This window comes from Atta cephalotes (assembly GCF_000143395.1).
Source record: "Atta cephalotes unplaced genomic scaffold scaffold00040, whole genome shotgun sequence".
Taxonomy (NCBI): Eukaryota; Metazoa; Arthropoda; class Insecta; order Hymenoptera; family Formicidae; genus Atta; species Atta cephalotes.
Window position 1 is genome coordinate 551,971 of NW_012130104.1, and position 25,107 is coordinate 577,077.

General features: G+C 29.6%; 1 protein-coding gene across 1 annotated transcript in view; it reads right to left on the reverse strand.

Annotated features, from left to right (window-relative positions):
- The window catches only part of LOC105622139 (venom dipeptidyl peptidase 4), a 250,397-nt gene extending 229,443 nt beyond the window's left edge, over window positions 1-20,954 (reverse strand). Inside the window, exons 1-2 of the mRNA XM_012203573.1 lie at window positions 20,940-20,954; window positions 19,985-20,037 (exon numbers count right to left, since the gene is read on the reverse strand). Coding sequence (XP_012058963.1) covers window positions 19,985-20,037; window positions 20,940-20,954 — 68 coding nt within the window. The remainder of the gene's footprint in view (window positions 1-19,984; window positions 20,038-20,939) is intronic.
- Window positions 20,955-25,107: the final 4,153 nt, after the last annotated feature.

The window sequence follows — 25,107 nt, forward strand, 5'->3', positions numbered from 1 at the left end:
AGACGTCCGAAAATGGCTTGATGAGTGGTTTGCCTTGAAAGATGAGGAATTTTTTTGACGTGGTATACACAAATTGCCCTAAAGATGGGAAAAATATATAGTTAGCGAGGACAAGTACTTTGAATAAATTTGTTTTTGCCTTCCTAGGAAAAAAAAATGTGTTTTTCTGATTAAAAAACAGCGGATTTAGCTTATACACCTTTAAGCTTATACACCTGGTAAATGCGTAAGAGTCCTCACCCACAGCTAGGATCGCGGTATCATCAAAAAGTTGCAATCATTGTCTTAAGAATTCTAGGTATATTTATCATATAGACAAGAGGTATAGAATCGGTTCTAAAACACTACCCTGCGGGACTCCAGCGTTAATTTTCCGAAAGTTTGAATAGGTACCGGCATATCTCATCCTAAAACGATTTTGTAAATAAGACTTCAATATTCACAGAACACTTTAGGAAGCATTGTTTTTAGTTTAAATACGAGTCCCTCATTCTCCAGACCTTGTCAAACAGCTTGAGAAACAAGTAAAACAGCTGAACAAATCTTCTTGTTTTCTAATGTTGATTCAATTTTGTCCACGATACGGTGCAATTGATCATAGAATGCTTATCCCGAAAATCGAATTGATATTCTGGGAGAAAATTGTTTTCCTCAATAACTAATTTTAGTCTTTTACTAATTAAATTTTCAAAAATTTTCGATACGATTGAAAGAGATTGGTCTATGTGATGTGACTACGTCTTACCAAGTTTAGGTATCACAATTATTTCCGCCATTTTCCATTGTTTTGGAAAATAAAACAGCCGCAAGGATGCGTTAAATATATGAGTCAATTTCATAATATCCTTGAGTGACAGTTGATTTAGTATGCGAGCAGTAATACCATTATATCTGAAAGTTTTTTAAATTTAAACGATTAATTTCTTTATTCCCTGTGGGGGTGATAAATTTAAGAGAGATATCCGCTCCATTTTTACCAGATTGCCCTCGTTATCTGGACTATTATTTGAACAACTGCTCCAAATAATCAGCATATAAGTCATCCTGATTGTTTCTGGCTCAAGAACCGGTTTTCTAATAGGTGGAGTTAACCTTAAGCTTCTTGACACTTTGCAACTTTCCATAACGAGTAACGAGTTAGTATTTTTGTCAACTAAGAGTCCCTGCAAATATTTGTTGATACCTTGATTTTTGTATTCATGAGTAAGTCTTCTGACTTATTCGATTATATATGGTTTTTGCCATCTTCTACGCGATTTTCTTTTATCCCTTATCATTCCTTTAATTTTAACAGAAAATTGAGGACTACAGCTCTTATTTCAAAAGTTGGGATATTAACTCTGGTTGGGATATTAACCTTTAGAATGTGATTAGTAATCATTTGTACTTCGCAGTCTATTTGATCAGTGATTTTAAGTGATGCAGCCAAACTAATTTTCTTTTCAAGGAAAGTTGAATAACTTTTTTAATCAGTTTTAACATTATTCAAGGGAAATCTCCTTGTATACAATAGAATCATGCAGGATTATGTTAACTGGAGAATAGTCTAACCTTAAATCAAAACTGGACTCTAATATGTGTTAATATACTTAGGTGATAGACCTTAACAATGAAAAAATTAATTATATCAGGGTGTTTATTCAAGTCAGTGGTCCAATAGCTGGAATTACTGCTGGATAGGAATTCACATTTAAAAGTTCTGCCGGCAAGGAATAACTCTTTTCCTTTGTCAAAGTATATCTACTATTCCAATAGGTGTATTTGGCATTAAAATTACCGCTGACAATGAAAGAATTACCCAAAGTTTGTAAGAAATTGGAAATTCATTTTTTTTAATATTGTATCTGGGTAGATATTGAGAGTAGATATTGACTGGATCTATATATTGCAGATCTATACATTGTAGAAACGAATTTATATCTTTTACATTTCACATTAATAGCAGCTTAAATACTATCCGAAAAGAAATAGAGTTCTTCGTAGTAATTTAATATTAGATCTAACTAAGACAGAAGCTGTGCTTTGTTAGATGGATGAATGATAGATTTCGAATCCGTATAACTTGAAATTGGTTTCCTTAGTAAAATGAGTTTCAGAGATCAAACACATATTTATCTTTTGATCTTTTAAGAAGGTTTCAAGTTCTAATTTATATTGATGCATTGCCACATTCTATGTGGCAATTCGAATAGAACACGCCATTATCTCCTCATAATTTTGGCAAACGTTCCGTCAATACTGTTGAATTTTGACTTAAAATTTTTCTTGACGATCGTTACGACTAATGAAATCCAATGATTCCATGATTTCAGTAGAAGAATTTTTTAAGGATGATTCTTTAGCCACTATATTTCCTTGAGATATTATTTCAATGTATGGTATGTATTGTCAAATGTTTGATTTCAAAGTCTTAAGTTTTATCCTAAAAAAAAAATCTCTTTCGTAAAATCTCTTTCGAATTTTCCTAATGGATTTTAACAATCTGATTTTTAACTTTTCTCATTAATTTCTTGTCTTTGATAGTTACATTTCTTCTGTTTTGTAATTCTTTAACAATCGCACAGCTTCTATAATTTGCAGTATGCTCTCCGCAATTGACGTATTTAGGTTTAGAGTCCTTTGATTTATTATACATTCCGTGTTATAGAGTGCTCGCCGGCATATCTGACACAACGGACTCTTCTATAGCAACTCTGCGAACGTGATTGTAGTCCCTAATTCTTACATTGAATCCAGATCAAGTTTTTACGAATTGCTTCTATTTTTACCATTTGATAGATTCTATTTTTACCATTACCTATGATTTTAATATCATTTCTTTTATTGTTGTACTGTACTCAGAGTTGGCGTGAGCATGAAGAGTTTAAGTTTAACATAGGACTTGATCCTTTTATCTTCATTAGTTGGATTTTCATTGAATATTGTCTTAAGGATGTTAGTTGTCAATACAATTTTTAATCCTTTAGATTCCAAGTCCTGTATGATGGAAGTGGGATCAATATCCGAGCTAAGCCTCCTAACCATCATTCTGATGGTGCGAGTATTTTTGTCAGCAAAAGTATGCCATTCTATTTTTTGCTCGAATTTCTTCATCTCATTGAGGTAATCTTCATCTCAATAAGGTAATTCTACGATACTATTCTCCGTCTGAGTAATTAATCTTCAAGTCTCCAGAAGAAAGAGATGTTATTTTACTTTTAAAAGCCTCTTTATGTAAAGTATTACTTACATTACGCTGTTGATGTCTTTTAATCCATTAATATAAATTGGTGGTGGAACAGCTTCTCTCTTAGGTATCCTAGAGGCTGTTTAAGAAGAGAGATTTGATCTCAATGGAATATTTTCAATCGTAAGCGAGTCAAAAGTATTCCTCTTCTTCTTAACCCTTTTTGATTGTTGAATTAGCCAATCAAATAAACCATATTGGCTTCTAGGAGCTTCGGTTTGCTTCCCTTTAGGGAAGTTAAATTCATCCTCATCCATATGATATGAAACCTTGCGATTCTCCAGGGTAGCCAATCTGTCTTCAAAATATTTAATCCTGAGATTTAAAATTATTTAACCGTGTCGTGCAATAGACGATTTCCTTCCTCTTGAAGCATTTCCTTCCTCTTAAGCATTTCAATCTTATTTCTGAGTACCTCAAACTCATTGTAAGTGTAACTCTTAAGCAATGATTGTCCCTCCCTCCCCTCCTCCCAGAATCCATAGGGCCAACCTCAAGAGGAATGATTTTCCAGATTAGTACCTGGACTGCCACCTGAGGTAGTATTTCCTGAAATTTTTTTTCCATTGCCAAGATAATTGTTAGTTTTGATCCATCCCGGGTATTTTATTTCCCCGATATCCTGCAACCATAACGGATTGTCGAACATTCCCCTATGCACCACTAAGGGAGGCATCCGATAAAAGATTAGCAATCCCGCATTGGTGTTTCGCTTTTCCCAACGTTTTTACAGATTTAGCAGTAAAAGGAGTTAAAAAGAGATGTAAAGAGATGTGAATTATATGATTATAATACAAATATTCTGAAAGAGAAATTTTTAATTGTCATTCAATTGATTCTTCAATCCACAGTCTTTTCTTTTAATGGAGTAATTATAAACAAATATCGAAACGCCTATGGGATTCTTTTTGTCTTTCTCCGATTTTAGCAAACATTGTTTTAGAACTTGAAGAACAAGCATTACAGAGACTTTCTATACGGTTACCAATTTATTACAGATATGTGACGACATTCTTTTGGCTGCTCTATATGAATTTTTAAATGATATTTTGACAGTATATAATCCTTTATATACACAACTGCAGTTTACTATAAAAGTCAACAATTGCAATTTTATTGGTTTTTGAATGTTATACTTTAATTTTAGACAACAATAAAATTATTTTTTAACCAGTATCGTAAATATTTTCGGCAAGATATTTAAATTTTCATTTACACCATTATATATTTGTCACAAAAGAAGAATTGTGTATGGAATGGTAAATAAAATAATTTTTTTGGCACATCCATGTTATCATTAAAAAAACTTAATAGATTTATCTACATCTTGTTGGAAAATAGTTATTCAATTCCGTTTATTTTTGCAATCATCAGAACGAGATTGAAATTCAATTTTCACAAATTTAACAATCCCACCACTAAAATTTTGAATATTAAGAACAACTATTTCACAGTTCCGTATATAAAATCTATTTCTGAAAGCTTTTTTACCGCTTGCTTCAACGATCAACTTAAAAACGACCTTTTCGATTCCTAACACCTTGAATAAGTTTATTAAATTACAATAGATATAGATGCTACAATTAGATCCATTACCGCATCAAGATGTGTATAAGATTTCTGATACGAGTTACGTCGGCCAAATGAAAAGACGCTTACATACAAGAATGCATGAGCATTTTGCTGATATTAACAAGAAAATAGGATTTTTCTTCATTTCAAACCATCGCATCAAGTTTAATTATAACATTGATTGGGAGGAAGTGAAAATATTGGATACAGCTTATAATAAAAAGTTAATATCAGAAATAGTGCACATTAAAAAACAATCTCAAGATTTAAATAAACAAACTGATATGGATTCTTTATCTAACATGTATCTTCTTATACTCCAGTCGTTATCTCCTTCTTAATACCTTCTTAGATCTCCCCTCCTTTCATTCTTTCCTTATCACTTGTCTCTCTTTTTTGCCTCTAATTGTCACAAAATATCAGATTAAAATTGTCTTTTCTAAAGAGAAAAGTGTGTTCTGATTTTCAAGATATCTCAATTTTTCTGTATTTAAATGTTATTTTTAGATATTGCACTATTAGTTAATAGGTTTATTTATTATATTTTTTTACTATTAATCGTTCGACTAGTATTTTTAACTGTTTGTTCCTATATTTAATTTTTAATCTTTGTATAAAAATTTTTTTATCTTAAGACATTTGTTATATATATGAATTTTATTTTATTCATGTAACCGTTTTATCATTTGACAATTTTTTATTTTATTTGCATAACCAAATCATCATATTTGTAAAATTTTGCGTGTGAGGAAATTATTTTAGCTAGCGACTTACATTCATTTTAAATTATTATTTATACAATCTTTTTGAATCATGTTTTTAGATATTACAATATTCAGAATTGGTTTATCAGTTTGAGAGTGCATTTCTAAACCTTCGCAATTCGTCTTTAAGATCATTTTATAAAATAGCCGTTATTGATATACACTGTAATCTATATGCTCACGTGCTTATCTAATATTTCGGCATTTATTTTTTCACATTGATATATTAAATAATGCTTAAAACTATCCATAATGAAATTTTACATATACTATGAATTTATATTTTGTTACTTAATTATCGTCTAAATTATATCTAAATCTATAAAATGTGTATTTTGTCAAGTTATTATCTTTCAAATAAGTCATTGCTTTTTAAATTGTATTACTTTTAACATTGAGAATGACCCACTTAGGATTGAAATGTTTTGTAATAATAAACTTTTGTTTTATAATGACACAGCATTAAGACCTGGCTTGTAGCTCGTAGGCCTATACTTATTATTAATTTTATATATTTTTATTTTTATATTATAATATTTTTGTATGTATAATATTGTTTTTATAATATTGTTTATATAATATCTATTTTATGTTTAATATCTTTTGTATTTGTTAAAATGTATTGCAAGGAGCGCTGTAAGTATACTGATAAATAATACATTTGTATTTATCACGAAACGATGACGTAATTTGTTAACATAAATTATTAATTCTGATTGGTCACTCGATTGTCATGTGATTACATCCTGCGCATAGACACATCCTTGTCTTTATAATATGCTTGAATAATATCGTAACTTTATATGATTTTAGGCGAGGTTCTTGTTTGAAACTGCCAGAAAATCCAGTAACGCAGTCTCGTAAAGCTATGGTACCATATTGCCACGATAGCTTTGGCTAGCAAAACGTAATACGGACCACAAATTCTTCATCATAGATTCGAAATCTACAAACAATAACGAGGAGATTATTATCAACAAGGGAATGATCAAATGGTGAATAAGTAATTACTCCGGGAATAATTACAATTGTAATTCAAAGATGCAATTAATATCGAAATGGATGGAATAACAGCGTATTGCTTCTGCATTTTGGTAACATTACGGTTTAGGAAATCATATTATTGATGTTTTCAGCACGATAGAAACTATTATGGAATTGTATGTTATTGCTGGCAATAAATTATCTCTTATCATGTTATTATGCACATTAATTGATTATTACTTGATATAAATAAAATTACATTATAATAATTAATAGTAATAATGAAACTTTATCAAATCGTTTTAAACATTATAATACATTCAGATGTTTTATGATGTTCAGATGTTTTATGTTGCCTATAACTTTTTTCGTAATTTATTTAATTTTATTCAATTCCGTAGCTTAATTAATTTAATTCAATTTTAATTTTCAATCTTATAACTTCGTTTTGCATTTTTTCAAGATTTTCGTAGATTAGAAAAAAATTTAAACCTCAAAAACATAGTGGAAGATATTTTTATTTGTTTTTTCTGATATCCGCATTTTACATTTTCTTTATAAATTAAGTTTTGATCGAGTTTCTGCCAAGACTAAAGACTCGTTCGCGACTAGGTAGACGTTATTTACAAAGAGCTTGAGAAAAGCCGATTAAAGGAAGTTGATTTTTGCCCTCGCACCTCGTAAAAATATCATTGTAGATCCTACAATGTAGACAATGTAAATCGACGGAAAACATTCCAACCACTTGTTTACTTGAGTATGAAAATCGTACATTTTATGAATATACATACAATATTAGTCGATTCTTAAATTTTGGTATATTGGATTTTTCGTATATTGGATTAAGAAAAAAGTCCTTTTACAAGTTGATAAAAAGATTTTCCCATCAATATCTTCGTTGAAAATGATAAAAAAAAAAGGATTTTAAAGCTTGAAATCTCTATTTTCGAATGGTTACTATTTTTTTAATTTATGTGAGTTTTGTAATTTTTACATATAGAAAACTACAAACAGAAAAAAATGAAAAATTTTCTTTTCGCTTTGTAGGTCCGTAGCGTGCCCAAAAAAAATTTTAACAAATTTTCGACTATCTCTCGTGAAAGCTTGAAGCTTTCCCTACAAAATAATTTGTTTTAAATGTTCCTACGATTTTTTATTCCTAAGTTACTCGCGGATTAAGAGAGAACATTCTAACTTTATTGTGCTCATAACTCCGTTAAAAATAATCGCAATTAAAAGTACAGATTCTTAAAACTGAAATGTTGCTCTATCAAGTGATGTAATTGCGAATTTTTTTGAACGGAATATATAATAAATATAATAATAGGGCACATAAGAATCAATAATAAATTAAATCATATATTAAAAAACGAAATATTACAAAATAATATACTAAACAATTATTCTATTATAAATATAAATATAAATATTCTAAACAATTATAATATGAATTACAATTGAAATACGCTATTACATGTTTCGGTCTTTGAATTAGACTTTCTTCAAATATTTACTTAATATAAAGATGTTACTGTGATCTAATAGTGTTGATTGTGAAAATAATATATCATCGCATATTGTATGAATAATTGAATGTTAAACAGAGGAATCGAAATTGCTCGTCAAAAGGTTGGAAAGCCAATAGAATTTCATGACATTTTAATAAAATTATAAATTTCGTTAATATCAAATAAGAAGCAAGCAAATACGTCACCTCGGTAGAATACTCTCCAATATGTTAAAAATATTAATATAATTTGATATGATTCTCATCAATTTTCTATTAGTCAATGTGGTAATAAATAATATAATCTTAGTCATAATATAAAATCCACAGTCAAATTATGTAAAATTGTGTTTTTCAATAAATAATCGTTAAATAAAATATGAAAACATAGATTCAGTCCAAGAATAAAATTAGAAATGTATAACTGTTGTGACTGACAAACACTGACCCTAGTTTTTCGAGGAGATTTTTAAATTTCTTCTCTAACCATTCATTATGTCAGAAAAAGAATGCAATCATCAGTTTGATAGATAGAGCTATCAGATTCTGAATTCTATATGAAAAATTGAACTTATAATAAACATTTTACTGAATAATGATCTACTTAAACTACTTATCTTTGACACAATTAATAATAAAGACTAAAGAACATTAAGTTAGAAGCAGCATCGGTTGATCGAGTTAATAACGTGGATTAACCGTTTTATCATAGTTTATAGTGTCTTTTATTCTGTCTTTAACAGAAAAGTTTAATCAATTCAATAAGAATGACATTAAAATTTCATTTTATAGTTCGAATAAACTACAGAAATACATTAAGGTACATAAAGACCTTTTTTTTCTCATCTGTCTCAAAATAATGTAGTTTATAAAATTAATCGTAATAATTGCGCATCGTATGTAGGATAGACTGGTAGACAGTTAAAAATACGAATTGCTGAGCATCAAAATCACATACATTGGAACACATCTTCAGTTATAATCGAACATAGATTGTGAACAAGATTCGATTGGAACAATATTGAAATTCTTGACGAAAAACCATGTTAATGGTAATTAGTAAATGGTTAATTTATGAGATGCTTCATATTAAAAAACAGAAAAATAAATAATTTTAATTTTCAAACTGACACTAAAAGTTTACATAAAGCATACATTTCTTGTCATCGTAAACAAGATCTAACTTTGCGTTGCCAAAATCACACTAGTTTAAGTAGCTTTCTGTTAGTTAGTGTTTGTCAGTCACATATTTTATTCCTGGACTGATTCTACATATCTTATTTAATGATTATTTATTGAAAAATATAATTTTACATAATTAATGACTCTGTGGATTTTACATTATGATTAAGATTATATATTATTTATTACAACTAACTAATAGAAAGTTGACGAATATCATATCGAATTATATTAATATTTTTGACACATTGGTGAGTGTTCTACCGAGCTGACGTATTTGCTTGCTTTTTATTTGATATTAATGAAATTTATAATTTTATTAGAACATCATGAAATTTTGTTCGGCTTTTCAACCTTTTGGCAAGCAATTTCTCTATTTAACGTTCAATTGTTCACGTGCGATTATAATGTATTTTTTTCACAATCAACTATTAAACTAATCTTACTTACTTAATTACTCTTAATTACTATTAAACCATAGTAATATCTTTATATTAAGTAAATATCTGAAGAGGATCTAATTCAAATACCGAAACATGAAATAGCGTATTTCAATTATAATTGTTTAAAATACAGTAAATTATTTTGCAATATTTCGTTTTTTAATATACAATTTCATTTGTTATTGACTCTTATACACTCTATTATTATATTTATTTCTTATTAATATCAAGAGTTTTTTATTATTATTGATAATGAAATATATGAGATGCTAAAAGTCTTTTTTTTATCAACTTGTAAAAAGACTTTTTCCTAATAAAGTTATTTACAAAAACATAGTTCATTTTATCAATCGTGTTATTTCAAATAAAAGTTCAACAATAAATAATATTTTACGGCGAATTCAATTGGAAGAACTAATATGCATATTAAAGCCGTACACTGATTTAATTTGAGTATAAAAGTGAAATGCAAATATTTCGAATAAAATACATATTTTATTTAGTACAATAAAATGTATTAATTATTTCAGGATTTAATCGATTTCTATGTTTATAGACATATCTTTACGTTATTTTGTCATTTGATATATGACGTATGACGGCTTTAAAGTGCATCAGTGTGCATTGAGTGCGCCCAATTGAATTCGCTATTACTCTAAATTTGATATCTTACTCTTTTAAACATCGAGTTAAGAATGCCCAACAATCAGATGTTCTGAGACAAGTGATGGGAATAAACGAAAATGAAAATCCGATGCGATAGTGTTCTCTTCATGTATTGACATCGTTTTTGCCTTTTTTCATTATCATTACGGATAGATTTTTCTCTATTTCGAATAAAAGTTTCAAAATTGAGATTAGAATCTGATATATGGCAGATTGCCAACTCTGCAACGTCCGTTTCCGCATATGAAAAACTATCGAAATTCATTCGCCGTGTACGAATTATTGGCAAATACATTATCAGGAGAAAACGAATAAAGTCACTGAACCGCTATCTCATAGCACAGATAGATCAATGAAATAATTGTATGGAAACAATCTTTTTGTATAAAAGTAATCAACATCATCCTGCCGTTATAAGAATCACAATCCTTTAATTTATCGATTGTTTCTACAAAATTAAATTTAACAAATTTTTCCTTTTCAATCAAGCTAATTCATTAACTTATTTATGAATATTGATGATTCATAAATAGAAAAAAACTTAAATGAGAATAATACGTGAACTTTACTATGTTCTCTCTGCATACTTTTTCTCTTCTATACTTTTTACTTGAAAACTTGCTTTTATGAAAATTTCAATCTATAAAAGAACTTCGAACATATCGTGAAACATGCGAGTTTCATCTTACGTTACCGAAATATGTGTCCACAAATGTTCTCACATACGTTTTCCAGATGCATACACACACTTATATACACATTCGGAAGAAAATAGGAAGAAAATGTTTAAGAGGGATAGAACGAGAGGAGAAACGTTGAGATGAAGAAAGAGAGCCCCTTTTCTGAAGACAATAAAATCTGGACAATAAAATCTGGAGCTATTTGGATATAAACCAAAAGCATGTTGCACATTCTAAAATTGATCTTGTGACCATTTCCGGGATTACACATGGAACAAACAAAACACGTTTACGTTTATTATGTAATTATACATTCAACATGTGGGAAAAAGGAAGATCATGAAAATTGCTTCAAGATTCGAGTACTCTAAAAATCAATATTTCTATATATGAATTCGTTTACATGAAAAAAATAATGTACTAACAGCATTTAATTTTTAATTTAATTGAAAATAATTTTATTAATTAAATCCATCATGCTCTTTTGTTTCAATAAAACAAATATCTATTTTATTAATATTATTATTGAAAATTAACAAGATTATTTTTATTTATTTAATGCTGTTAATATAATTTTTTGTGTATACATATATTTATATATTAATCTTTAGTACACATAATTTTCTACTCTTCTATTATTTATACACGATGAATCGTTCGTGTTCCGAGTTTCATCACATTTACAAGTAGGTATACAAAAATTATTAAGTAATTCTTATATATACTTTATAAAATATTGTATTTATAAAATTTTGTATTTAAAAAAAAATAAAAAGAGAGAGGCCATTATGAATCCAGATGTATCTGATATTATAAAGAAAAAAAAATACGCAGAATGACTCAATCTATATTAAGGGTAATAATCTATTATTTTTAATAGTATTAATATTATAATAGTATTAATAATCTACTATTTATATTTTGTAATTCTTATCATCATTAATATTGGGAGTACAAATTAATTCGGTTCGTTCTTTTGTTCAAAAATACATTTATTTCAAAACAAAATGAATGAACAGATTAAAGTATTGTCCATCGCTGCCTACTACTTTTTCCTATCTCTCAGGCAATTTTCGAATTCCATCTCAAAAAAATAACTCATCTTTGGAGGCGATTCAATTTTGGAGCCAATTTTCGATTTCTGCGAAAAAAGTGAACCGGTAACTTGCTGCATCCTTCAGAACAACCAATAAGAAGGAGCAATGTCCGGAGAATACGGCGGGTGCGGTAAAACATCCCATTTGAGCGTTTTCAAATATTTTTTTATGATTTTAATGACATGAGGCTGAGCGTCATGAAGAAGAATAATTTTGTCATGTCTTTGCTCGTATTCCGTTTTTCTTGCAATGCACTCAAACGAATCTATTGTAGCCGATACCGATCGCCCGTAATGGAATCGCCAAGTTTCAGCAGCTCATAGTAAACAAGACCCTTTTGGTCCCATCAGATACAAAGCATAAGATTTTCGAACCATGAATGTTCGGCTATAGTGTTGATGTTGAGATCGATGGCAAGGATTGACCGGGCTCAGCGTAGTATTATTTCTTCTTGGGGTTGTTGTAGAATATCCACTTGTCATCTCCAGTCACAATCCGATGTAAAAAACCTTTTTTCTATTGTCTTTGAATCAACTGTTCGCAAGTGAAAAATCGCTTTTCAACGTCTCTCGGTTTCAACGTCTTTCAGTTTCATAAGGCAATGTCCTTGTTTTTGAAGGCTCTCAATCGTACAGAAACGGCTTGTTGAGTTACCCCTGATGATTCTGCAAGCTCCTCCGTTTGACTCTGATCTTCTTCGAGTAATGCCTCTAATTCTTTATCTTCGAATTTTTTGACTGTCCAGAGCGAGGCTTGTCTTCAACGCTGAAATCTCCATCCTTGACTATTTCCTACATGATTTATCAGTTGGAGCTGTGTCATCATAAACTTCGACAAGCATTCGATAGACTTCAGCCGCACTTTTCTTCCAATTAAAGCAGAAAATCAAAATCTTCCGCAAATGCTGCTTGATTAATACAATTCGACATTTCATCAACAAACACAGTAAAAATCAAGATTTTTGTATGAAACTCAAAGCGATATAAATTGAATATTATTAGCAGATGTTTAACCTCTTTGAAACTGCCAAAAATCAACTGTCACTATGAATCATTCACAACAGCTAGAGCCATCTTTAGGGAAACGGACCGAACTAATTTGTACTCCCAATATGAAAATTTCTACATTTGTTCAAAGCAAGATCACAGTACTTAAAGTAGTACACTCGCGACAATATCCAAAAGTTTAATCCCGTCGCGGTACCACAATATAAGTATATACAGTAGGAATAAGTAGCGTTAGCACCTATGATCTTTTTCAAATAAATTTTCAGGGTCCACCATGTCTTTGGTGACCAAATATCGTATCAATAGTATTAGGAACCACCTATATTCAAAAAAAGGAAAAATACTCTTAATTTTTGAGTATTTCTTTCATCAAATCGGTGATCAATTATATGCACCATCACGTTGCTTCATAAAATAAATTGCTGTAATCAGCTATTCAGGAGACACAGTAGTATCTCGTCGCTAAGCAAGCGCAGCCACATGTCATGGCACAATTGCAATAACGGAGAAATTATAAGTATTCTGTTTTGATCGGAATTGGTGTCACCAATGACATGACCGCTTATGCTAAATAAATATGCGCGGCAGAATGGAAAACAGGATCTTGTCCCTACTGTATGTCCTTATATTGTGTGCGTGGCGATACCTCACTCCCGATAGAAAGAGAAAATTGTCTTAGAAAGAGAAAAAAATATTGCCTGCGCACAGTGAATGCGCAATGTAAAACCGTCATGTATAGAAAAGAGATACCAACAAGTTATGTGACCAGCCTCTTAAATATATAGGGTGGCTCCAATTTATGACTCCACTCGTTTTGAGCAGATAGAACAGAAACTAAGTCAAAAAGTTCTCTATCTTTTTGCAATGTTCGCAATAGAATTAACGAGATATTAACGTTTAAAGATAGCCGAATTCACGCGTCCGCTTAACCTACTATTGCCGAAAGTAACAGCTTCATTGAATATTTAAATTACTTTTTTTTAGTTTTTGAGATTTTTCTCAATTAAAAGGTCTTTTTCCAATCTATTAAAAAATTATCGGCAATTGACACCTCTGTTAAAATATATTATCTCTAACCTAAATCAATAGCTTGGCGCTGATGATGGATATTCGGCGCTTCAGAAATAATATCTCAATTGTGAAAATTGGGAAATGATCAAGAACTCGAAAAAACTCAGTTTAGTTCGTTCTGAAACGTGCACATGTACGTACAGAAAAATATTACATAAATATTACTTGTTTCAAGTAAATAATAAGAGTATTTTAAAATTATATTATCAAGAAAATATTCTTTGTAATGACATAATCGTTACTCAAAAGAAAAAGAATAAAAATTGTATTCTATCTTAATACTAGAATGATATTTTTCTGCATTTTTCTACACTATCGCTCATGAAAGTTCGAACATCCGCATAGGATAACTCCGATTATATATGCTGCATCTATCAAAAATTTAATTTATTAAATATTATTTATTATATTTAAAGTAAATATAATAAACGAACTATGTAAGCGATATAAACTGAATATTATTAGCAGATGTTTAATCTCTCTGAAACCGCCAAAATCAGCTGTCACTATGAATCATTCACAACAGCTGGAGCCATCTTTAGGGAAACGGACCGAACTAATTTGTACTCCCAATATTTCTCATTGCTTCACGCATTAATTATTATTCTTTTCAAAATATTCTAAGAGTTTCCGGATTTTTTAAATATTTTTATTCAAAATTCCAAATAAAACTAGAAAATTTTTTAATGCAGTTTAAAATTAATTGAAGTGTAAGAAACACAAACAACTTTAATTTAATATATATTGTAATTTAGAGAACGGAAATTCCACGAGACTATATATCTATTTTACAAAAAAATCAAGAAAACAATATATTTTTAGAAAGAAACGGAATTTAAATTTAAAAATAAAATTCCAAAAGTTTTCTTGAATACCAATAAAATTCCATGAAAACCTTTGATTCTCAAAGATATATAATAAAAGAAACTCCCTGAAAATTCTATGTAATAAATATCATGTTATAGTAATTACATTTCAAACAATCTTTGCTTCAGAATGCAAATAAAGCTGTGATGAAGATTACTTACAATTAGTATTTATTAGAAACGGAAATCCATCGAATTTTAGGATTAAATGAGGTTCGAAATAAATGTTCGCAAATTCTTGAAAAATTGAATCAAAATGCCATTATATCGATCCATTCGATCGCTTCTGTCTGTACGGGTGAAAAAAGCCAGTAATTCTTTTAACTGGATTCGTGCAACCATCTGCGATATTTTTGTTCGCGTCGTTCAATCAATCGCGGAAAATCGATGAATAGCGTAAGACGCAACGTCAATTGCCGTGTCATCGTTGGATGGTTCGTCGTTTCGTCGCGGTAAACTTCTTTCCGAAAAGCCATAAATAAAGGTGCTAGTATTCATGCGGCATACGAACAGGATTTATGACGGGACAGAACTTGCCTGGCCTGACCTCACTTCGCCTCGCCTCGCCTCGTTTCGCTTCACCTGTTAACGCTGAATATACAAGTGAGGTAACTCTCACGGCTTATTTATCCGCCGCTCTCCGTCTTGCTCTTGTTCCTTACTCTTTTACCTTTGCCCCCAGCAAGTCGGTGTATCCTCGTTCTGTTTTTTTATCATACCGAAAGCCAAAAACGACAACGAGTTTACTCCCCCGAATTGTTCTCCGCATCATTGCCGCCATGTATAAACCAATCATCGCGAAATTTTGGCATGAAAAACTTTCGCACTTGGTGCACTTTGGTTTTGAGGATTTGCTGCGGTCTGCGAGAATATATAACTCGACAAAAGAGATATACATTTTTTATAACATCGTACCAGATTACTGTATCCTCACAAGCGCAAAATTGTGTTGCAAAATAATTTTGAAAGCAGCTCTCCCTCAATGTAAAAAATACGTCATTAAATATTAAAATTAGTAACGTTGTAGTTAACTTTTGTGGGTATGAAACTAATTTTATAATGTCCATTTCTGCTAATGTAGATTAATTTTAATCTTGTTTTATTTACATTTTATCTCTTTTTAATTCTAAAAGTCGGAACAAAGGCTAAATTAAACCAAGATTAAAGTTCCATTGTAGAAATGAACATGAAAAAGTTATTTTATTAAGAACGTAAACTTTAGATTTATCATTACTTATTACATTATATTACAGTGATATATATATATATATATATATATATATATATATATATATATATATATATATATATATATATATATATATATATAATATATATATATATAATTCACATTATTTAAACCATTAAAAAATACTGCTTCGATCATTATAGGCCTTAATATTCTTATTTATTGTGTATTCACATTACGATTTTAATTAATCATTTATTATATTATTAAATCATTCCAATTATTACACTATTTAATTAAAAATCATAAAAGTATTCTAAATAATTTTTAATCTGTAATTGAAACATATAAGTCCTAGTGACCTTAGAATACTTTGATGATTTTTAAATAGTGTAATGATTGGAATAATTTTATGTTCCATAATTTTTCACATTTTTTTTGTTCAAACTATATTCATGCTAAGTTCAAATGTTACATTTTTTTATGTAATTTTATTGAAACTTTTTCTAATAAATCTAACAAAAAAATTAGTAGGAGGCTTCATGTTCCTTTAGCGTCACAAAAATATGTATTTATATATATATCCTACTAATGAAAGCTCCTATCTTTTTGAATCAATATTACAGAAGATTCTATTTCAATTTTGGCCATCAAGATATTATGATAAAAATTATTGTTTTTTACATAAACTTCAATTTTATTTCAATCGGCACAAACTAGAGCGATTCTGAATACATGTACGCAACAATACGATATTAATTGCAAAAAAACGGAATTCCAGAACAGAACGTTTCATCTGCACTTAAAATAAAATAATGTCTTGGGTTCACTTTTCTATGTCAAATCAACTGCATATGTACTGCAAATATATCATAAAATGAGCATAAATTTCGTAAGGAATTTATTTTATCGTCTATCTCAGTTATTTTTCCAGCAACTGTAATATTAACAATGACGAATGATTCACTTGAACGACCAAAAGTTAAGCAGCTTTGATCATAATTTGTGTCAGAATGAATGACTATGTAGAAACACCGAGTTGATAGCGATGTTCGCGCTGTATTGCTTTCCTTGCATAATTGAATAAATAATTGCCCGAATATTTTTTACAATGAATAATTAACAAGAATAATTAACTTCTATAATGCGCAATAAAATAACAAATATATACAATCGCAATAACAATACACTCGTATAATCCTCAACAATAAACTATGTCGAATGAACAGATACATTCTATGCAAATGCAAATAAGAATAAATTTCGCAAAGATTATTGTATTTATTTTAACGCTGTTCCAGCGCTAATTTTTAAATCTCGAAAAATAAAAATTCTGGCGGAGAGGAAAATTGCTTCTTCATGTCAAAATGCACGCAATGTAAGATTACGATGCGACTACTGCGTGCAATATATATGTCAGAGGCAAGATATATTCCTCGTTTTTCTAAGAATACACATTTATTTTCACTCTCGCGTGAAATCACTGTAAGTGGTAGAGGCAACGATCACACATGGATTTTATTTATCCGTAGAATTTATCATAAAATGAACGAATTGGCATTTCATTCATTTATGATAATTGCCTGTATATTTCCCTTGATGTCTAAAATAATTGATAAAAAACACATTGCTCATTTTGCTACATTCTGTTACAATAATGACATAATTCTAAAATTATCTATAAATGTTTTTGTTAATACAAGAAAATAACGCAAATTAAAAAAAATAAACAAATATATTTTTTAAAATACATACTTTTATTCTTTTATAATCGGTTATTACACCAAAATTGCATTTTAAAATTAATACTGCAAAATTTTAATAATTCAAAATATTCAAAATGTTTCCCTTAGAAAACATTATTTTTTATGTTGTGTTGTTATATAGTAAATAAGCAAAACATACACAAACGTAACATTAATTTCATTGTTATCGATTACGTCTGCAGTGTCGCTTGTATTCTGTAACGCTTGCAATCATATGTTTTTTAAAAGAAATAAATATATATCCAATTTATAGAAATTTATAAAAATTTATCAATTAAATAATTATTCTTTGAAGGCGTATGAGTGTTTTCTATATAAGTTTTCTTATGTAAAATCACGTTACAATTGAAACCTACTTTCAAACCCTATTTTCAAAATATTTAAAAATATTGAAACCCTACTTTCAAAATAATCCTGCAATATTTTATTTACATACGATTTTCATCTTAAAATTCGTCTTTTCTCGAAAGCCAATTTGAAACTCGAACTTGAAGCAAAGAGTATGTGTATCCGCTCGTAGTAGTTAAACTGTGAAACAGCCGCTCTATGTACATATAAAGATGACGAGCGGCCTTTGCAAATCAGTTTAGAAACGAACTGAAGTTTGATTTGCGCAATTTGAGAACGATGATCTCAAGCGCAATGATAAAGTCCAACTCGTGAGATTTGCCCGTTGAAGGCCGCGGGCATCCACATATACATAACGGTGAAATTTCGCGCTCTCATGATTGTAGGACGAGTTCCAGCACTCTCATAGTTCCACGTGGATGAATCTCAAGGCATCGATTCCTTTGGAGGAGTGTAAACGACAGGAAACCGCTATTCCTAAAAACGATACTATTCCCGCGGATCTCGAGAAAGTTTTCGCATGATAGATAAATTGATCTTCGGAATTTTGTGAGTTTTACAGGCGACCTAGTTTCTCGGATGATTTAAATTCTGGAAGAAGTTTGACTAATATATAAAAAAATTGTTCCCTTTTCTATAAAGGTATCATAACTCATAACACATCGCGGATTTTATCTTCAACTATTGTGCTAAATTCTTAATTACAAAGACAATTTTTAATCGATTAAAAGATATTTATATACCTTACGTATTTTTACATGTAGATACATATCTTTTTATATACATTAAGTATTAGAGAATTAAGAATATTTATATATTTATTCATAAATAAATAACAAGAATAAATATAATTATATTGCTGATATACATCGAACAAATAAGCAAATATATGTATAAACAGTTACACATGATGAACAAGCAAAATGTACAAATAAATTTAACAAGAGGGAGATATTAAATGGATTACTGATTTATTAATTTCTCTACAGCTTTAATTAATATTTGAGTTGGAGAATGATATACTAACGATTCGTCAAAACGGGATATTTATTATTAAGGTATTTATTCCAAAACAAAAAATAAAGGGAACGTAATTCTTAGCATAGTCCACGAGAATATTGGGATAGCTAGAAATTAAAAAAAATAGGAAAATCCTTGAAAAAGTAAGCCACGATCCTGTTTTTGCAAGGACAGCAAGTCTCAATATCACGAAAAGTGCAGCCATGCGGATAAGTTCAGAAAACAGCTTTAAATTTTTCTCGCCTGCGGGAAAGGACAAGTACAGAGAGTAAAATCGCCGCGACGGTCGGGAACAGCGGCAGGTTCGTAATCGTAATATAACCGCTCCTAAATGCTGAGTTAATGATCAAATCCGCAAGGGAAAATTCTCAGACGTGGAACGAACGAGGTTGGAGAGGCGAGCAAGGTGATGACGGTAAGACGGCGCGGGATTAAATTCGTGCACAGTTTGTAATTTGCACACGGCGTTTTCCCCCGACTTCCATTCTCTTCCTTCTCGGGACCGAGATTAAAATGCAAATCCGAACTTGAAATCATGGAATAAATTTAAGATATGATTGTCACAAACGTTGTCAAGACACAGCTTGTTTACTCACAGAGTCTCCAGATTCACGATCCTATAATGCGCCAGGTATGTATGACGATACAGCTGAAACAAAAATGGGATATTTCTTCATTCAATTTGTTAAAATTAGTAGATTGAAAGTAATGAAAGGTCAAATATAAAGTTATTCCTTGCAAAATTCGATAATCTTTTCGGTCTAACATCACAAGGCAAATATTGTATTCATTGGATTTTTAAATGTAACTTTTTTTAAATAAAAGTTATAGACACGTTTATAGACACGTTTAATAAAAAAAAAGTTCTTTTTTATTTTTTTTTTCGTAATAATTGAGACATTTAGGTTTTATAAAATATTATTTCAAACTCAGTCGACGACGCGTCGATCATGTCCGAAGTTACTCGAGCGGTTTATGATGTTGCAATGTTACATGCTATATATGGTATCTCTTGATATCTCGATCTTTTAATAGGAATGACAACGATTAAAATATATAGAACGTGTTTTGTCCCTTCCTGTGACAATACAATCAAAAGTACACCAAATAAAATGCAATAGTACACAAGACGTGAAATTTTTGTTTTGGGGCACCAAAATACGAAAATATTATTAATTTCAGAAATAATGGTTTGATGTCGTTCGGAGAGATAAAAACAGCAAATTGAATCTTCTTTTGTGAAGATTATTTCAATGTACGTAAACATTTCTACTAATAAATATGTTAAACTGTCAAATTGTAATTTTTTTGATAGCATTTCATCTATTAATAACTCCTTATCTAATTTCTTGTGTGCATAAAAAATTTTTTATTACAATATAAATAATATATATCAATTCTTCTCGCTCGTATAACTTATAACAAATTAATAAATAGTGAAACTCATGTCAATACTAAACAATACAATATTAAACGAGCTATAGTTAGATGTATCAAATAATATTTATTAATCACAAATTATAATTTTCCGATGATAAGTTTCAATAGTACGTTTCGATTATGCATAGCCTTATCAGAAATATATAAATATCCTAATATCTAATTATATTAACATATCATGAGGATCATCTCACATTCGAGTTACAATAAATAATATAATAGATTTTTAAGAAATCATCTTACCTTCGTGTTACAAAAGATGATATATCGCAATCATATCATGTAGTCAAACTTGATAAATAATAAACGTAGTAAAGAGTCATAATTCTGGACCAATTCGGTTAGTGAGAAGACAGTCAATATGAATAAAAGAATAAATTCCAATCGTAACTTGATGTCAGATCATATAAATGGTTGTATGTACATCCTTAATAATATTAGTAGATAAATTAAATGGAATAAATTATCGTCAAAATTGATGCTATAAAAGAAAATTACAGTTTGTAATTTAAAAACTTTTAACGATTAAAAAATACGTGGATGACATAATTATGACGATCCCCATCGATTATATTTCATCTATCCAGACCTTCAATAGTATACACAAAAGGTTACAATTCACTATTGCAGGAATCGGCAAAATACTGAAATTGGGCACGGGTGCCCGCGAACGCCCGCGAATACCTGGCTATTGTGCATGTCTATAGTCAACTTCATTCACAACACACTTATTTCGCATATAATCAAATTGTAATCGTCAATCAAGTACTACTTACGAAGTGTTATCATTGTTATAAATTAGAAACGTTTATTCGAAACATACATCGTTATTATTTTATATTAATTCTGAGTTATCTAAATTTGTATAAAAAAATATTCTTTAATACTTTGCCTAAACGGTGAAATTGTTTATTTTTTTTGATAATTTTATATTATATATAAATATATATTTTATATTATGTATAAAATGTCTATATACGTTTTTTTTCTCTTTTATAATCGCTGTTCAACATATTAGAAAAATATTAAAAATTGAAAAATAATTAGAAGAACAATTTTTGTTTTATTTTACTTATTTTTTTCTATTACACATTTACATATATAACACATTTACATATAAATCAAAATTATACAAGAGAAAGAAAATGCGTCTTCCATGTAATACCCCTTATTATTTTTCCTCATATACGTTAATATACTCTTAGAGGACGTTTAACGTATACTCTTTTAACGTATTTAACGTCCGTTAAATTTAAATTTGTTCAATACAAGAATAAAAAAGTTGCTCTCAACAAAAGTTCCACGCAAGAAAGACAACATTTCTGCCAACATAATAAAGTAATTTATAACAAGAAAAAGTTTTTTTATACTTCTATTTATCCACAGAATCAGCCACGCGTCATGTACACGCATGATTAGTAAAATCAGTTAGTAAATCAGTGTATAGTATAGGTTACAGATATATTAACAAATTGAACAAATTATAAAAGCGCATCAAGACAAAAAAATAATTTCTGAAAATAATAATATAATTTATAAGATCCAATGTAACAATTGTGACGTTTCTTATGTGGAACAGATGAAGAGGAAATTCAATATGACAATAAATGAACATATTAAAAATATAAAGCTTGATTCATCTAAGCATTCGATTATAATGGAACATATATTACAATACAATCATAATTTTGATTGGAAGAATGTTAGAATAATGGATACGGAATCAAATTATAATAAAAGACTAAAGTTCTGATTGATCGAAGAGTGAAGGGTGTGGATAATAGGATAATTAAACGATGTGTTCTGATTGGCTCGCCTTATACTTGACAAAGATTTGATTGGTTCGCACTTACCCACAAGGTGATTGGAGAAGAGGGGGTGATAGAGGATCTCAGACAAAGTGGAGGATAAAGTACGAAAAAATGATGAGTGGAGATGGGGACTGTAACATTTTTTGTCGTGATGATAAAGTACGAACATCGGGGCATGAATAGCGGGCGTTTTAGTGAATGTTTTTTATTTATGAGAGATGAAATCTTATATGAAAATTTGGAAGTCTAGAGAGAATCTTATTTTTGCTAGAAAAAAATGGAAGAGGTAAAACAAGAACGAACATATTCAACTGTAACGCGACGTGTCGTCTTCAGTGTGATGACTCATTCGTTTGAGCGAAAGTATTATATGATTTTTATGATGTATGACAAGAATTTTATGAATTTTGTTTTATTGTACTTCTTGTACTTTATTTAAAAGTCTATGTTATACATATAATGGAAATATATAAAGAAAAAAGTTGATTATTGATTTGGAAGTTACGAATGATTAAGAAAAAATGAGGGATTATACAAAAATGTATTTATTGATACAAATTCTTTTTTTCAAAGAAGAAGAAATACATAGCAGAGAATAAATTAAAAAGAGTTTTTAAAAAAATTAAATCAAAGATTCTCGCTTCGAGAGAATTATATAAAAAAATTTCGTTATATCTTAATGAAATTAATTCCAAAAATATTATATTGAAATATGTATAAAGAAAAGTTAAGTCGTTAATTTGTACGTACATTACGCTTTATATCTTCGTAATTACTTCGCAACGTTAATTTTATAATTTCTTGATTAATAAAACTTGCAGGTAGTTTCAGTTCCATTTCTTGAATTAAATATAGAGCACACTTGTTAACATTATCGAATAAAGATTCTAATTGTTTTAAACGCGCATCGACGCACTTTACAGCGCTTTGCAGTCCGAGGAAGGCAGTTTTTTGTATTACAATTGCCGTTACGTAGGTTCTTCGTTTTTTTGCCAACGGAGTTGAATGCATCCTCTTCTTTTCGAAGATTTCCGTTGAAATTTTTCTCTTCTTCTTTATACGCTAACAATATTGATTTTGCCCTGTAAGATGTGGTAAAGCTGATGGTAATATTTTTTAACAATACATTAGGTTTCTCTGTTATCGTTGCTTAAATATTTGTTCATGAGTCCCATATGATCTTGAAACTGTTACCAGCAGTCGGTGTCAATATAAATTCCGTCCGCATATAAATTATGTCCATTCCATTTTACAAGAGGTTTGAAGATTCCTTCATTCTTTACAATCTTACGTGGATCGTCTTCGTATGAGAATTGTTAAGACATTGTTGCTAACAACATATGAAATCGAGTGTTTCTTCTCTCGTCATCGTCATATCTTGAAAGAATCAGAGATGGAGTACATTCCCATGTCCGAATTATTAATATTTTTTGGACTGGCCATTGTTCTTACGCCGCAGTAGTACCAAATTCAAGTGAACCAAGATGGCAATCAACAACACAATACTTATTTGCTCGCGAAGCTGAAGCTGCGAACGAGAATGAAATGGATTTTCAGTAGTATCGACATCGCCTCCCTTTCCGATGCTACATAATAAAATTATTCTGCGTGCGCAGATGAAAAAACATAAACTTTCTCTAAATTTTTCTTAAAAATTTAAAATAATCTATACCCCACAGAAGTCAGGAGGGGAGAAGACTGAAATAAAATGAGAACGAACAGAAATGAACAGAAACGAAAAGGAATATTTTACGATTCCTTTCCAGTTTTTTTTATAAAATGACAGTGAAAGGAATTTGACCAACCAAAAAAAGAAAATTTTTTCGCAATAAAGGAAAAAAGAATTGACATAAGGAAAAAAGAATTGGTTTAGCGTAGGTAATTTCTAACAAATAAGAATTAGTACAATAACAATCATCGAGTTTTTTAAAAAAAAACAAGAAGAAATTTACGAAGCGTCTTCGATTTAAAATAAATTTATGATTGGATTTATTGCTTTTTTAGAAAATTCATTGATTTAAAGAGACAGAGGTACAATAAAAAAAAATGTTAAATTGAGTTGGGTAATGGTAATATAGGACAATTTATTCGTCTTCCTTTTTTCTGAAACTTTTTGTATATACTCCCAAGGGAAAAAATAATATGTAATATATATATATATATATATACGGAAATTTATAGAATACAAAAATTAAATATTAGTTATATTGATAAACGAAGAGAAAAGTTTTAAACGAAGGGAATTATGTTCAACGTTCGCCATGATTTTTTTCTTCGTGACGAGACAAATCTTAAAAAAGGGAAAATTAACAAAAACCAAATAATATTGTTGGTCAAGCAAGGTACAGGAATTTCTATTAAAATTGTTTCTATTAAAATTTTTTCTTTTGTTGAAAGGTTTATTGTTTATCAATCGTAGACTATTAGGTGTACAACTTTGCTTCCGCCGTTTTCCTATAGATGGCTTT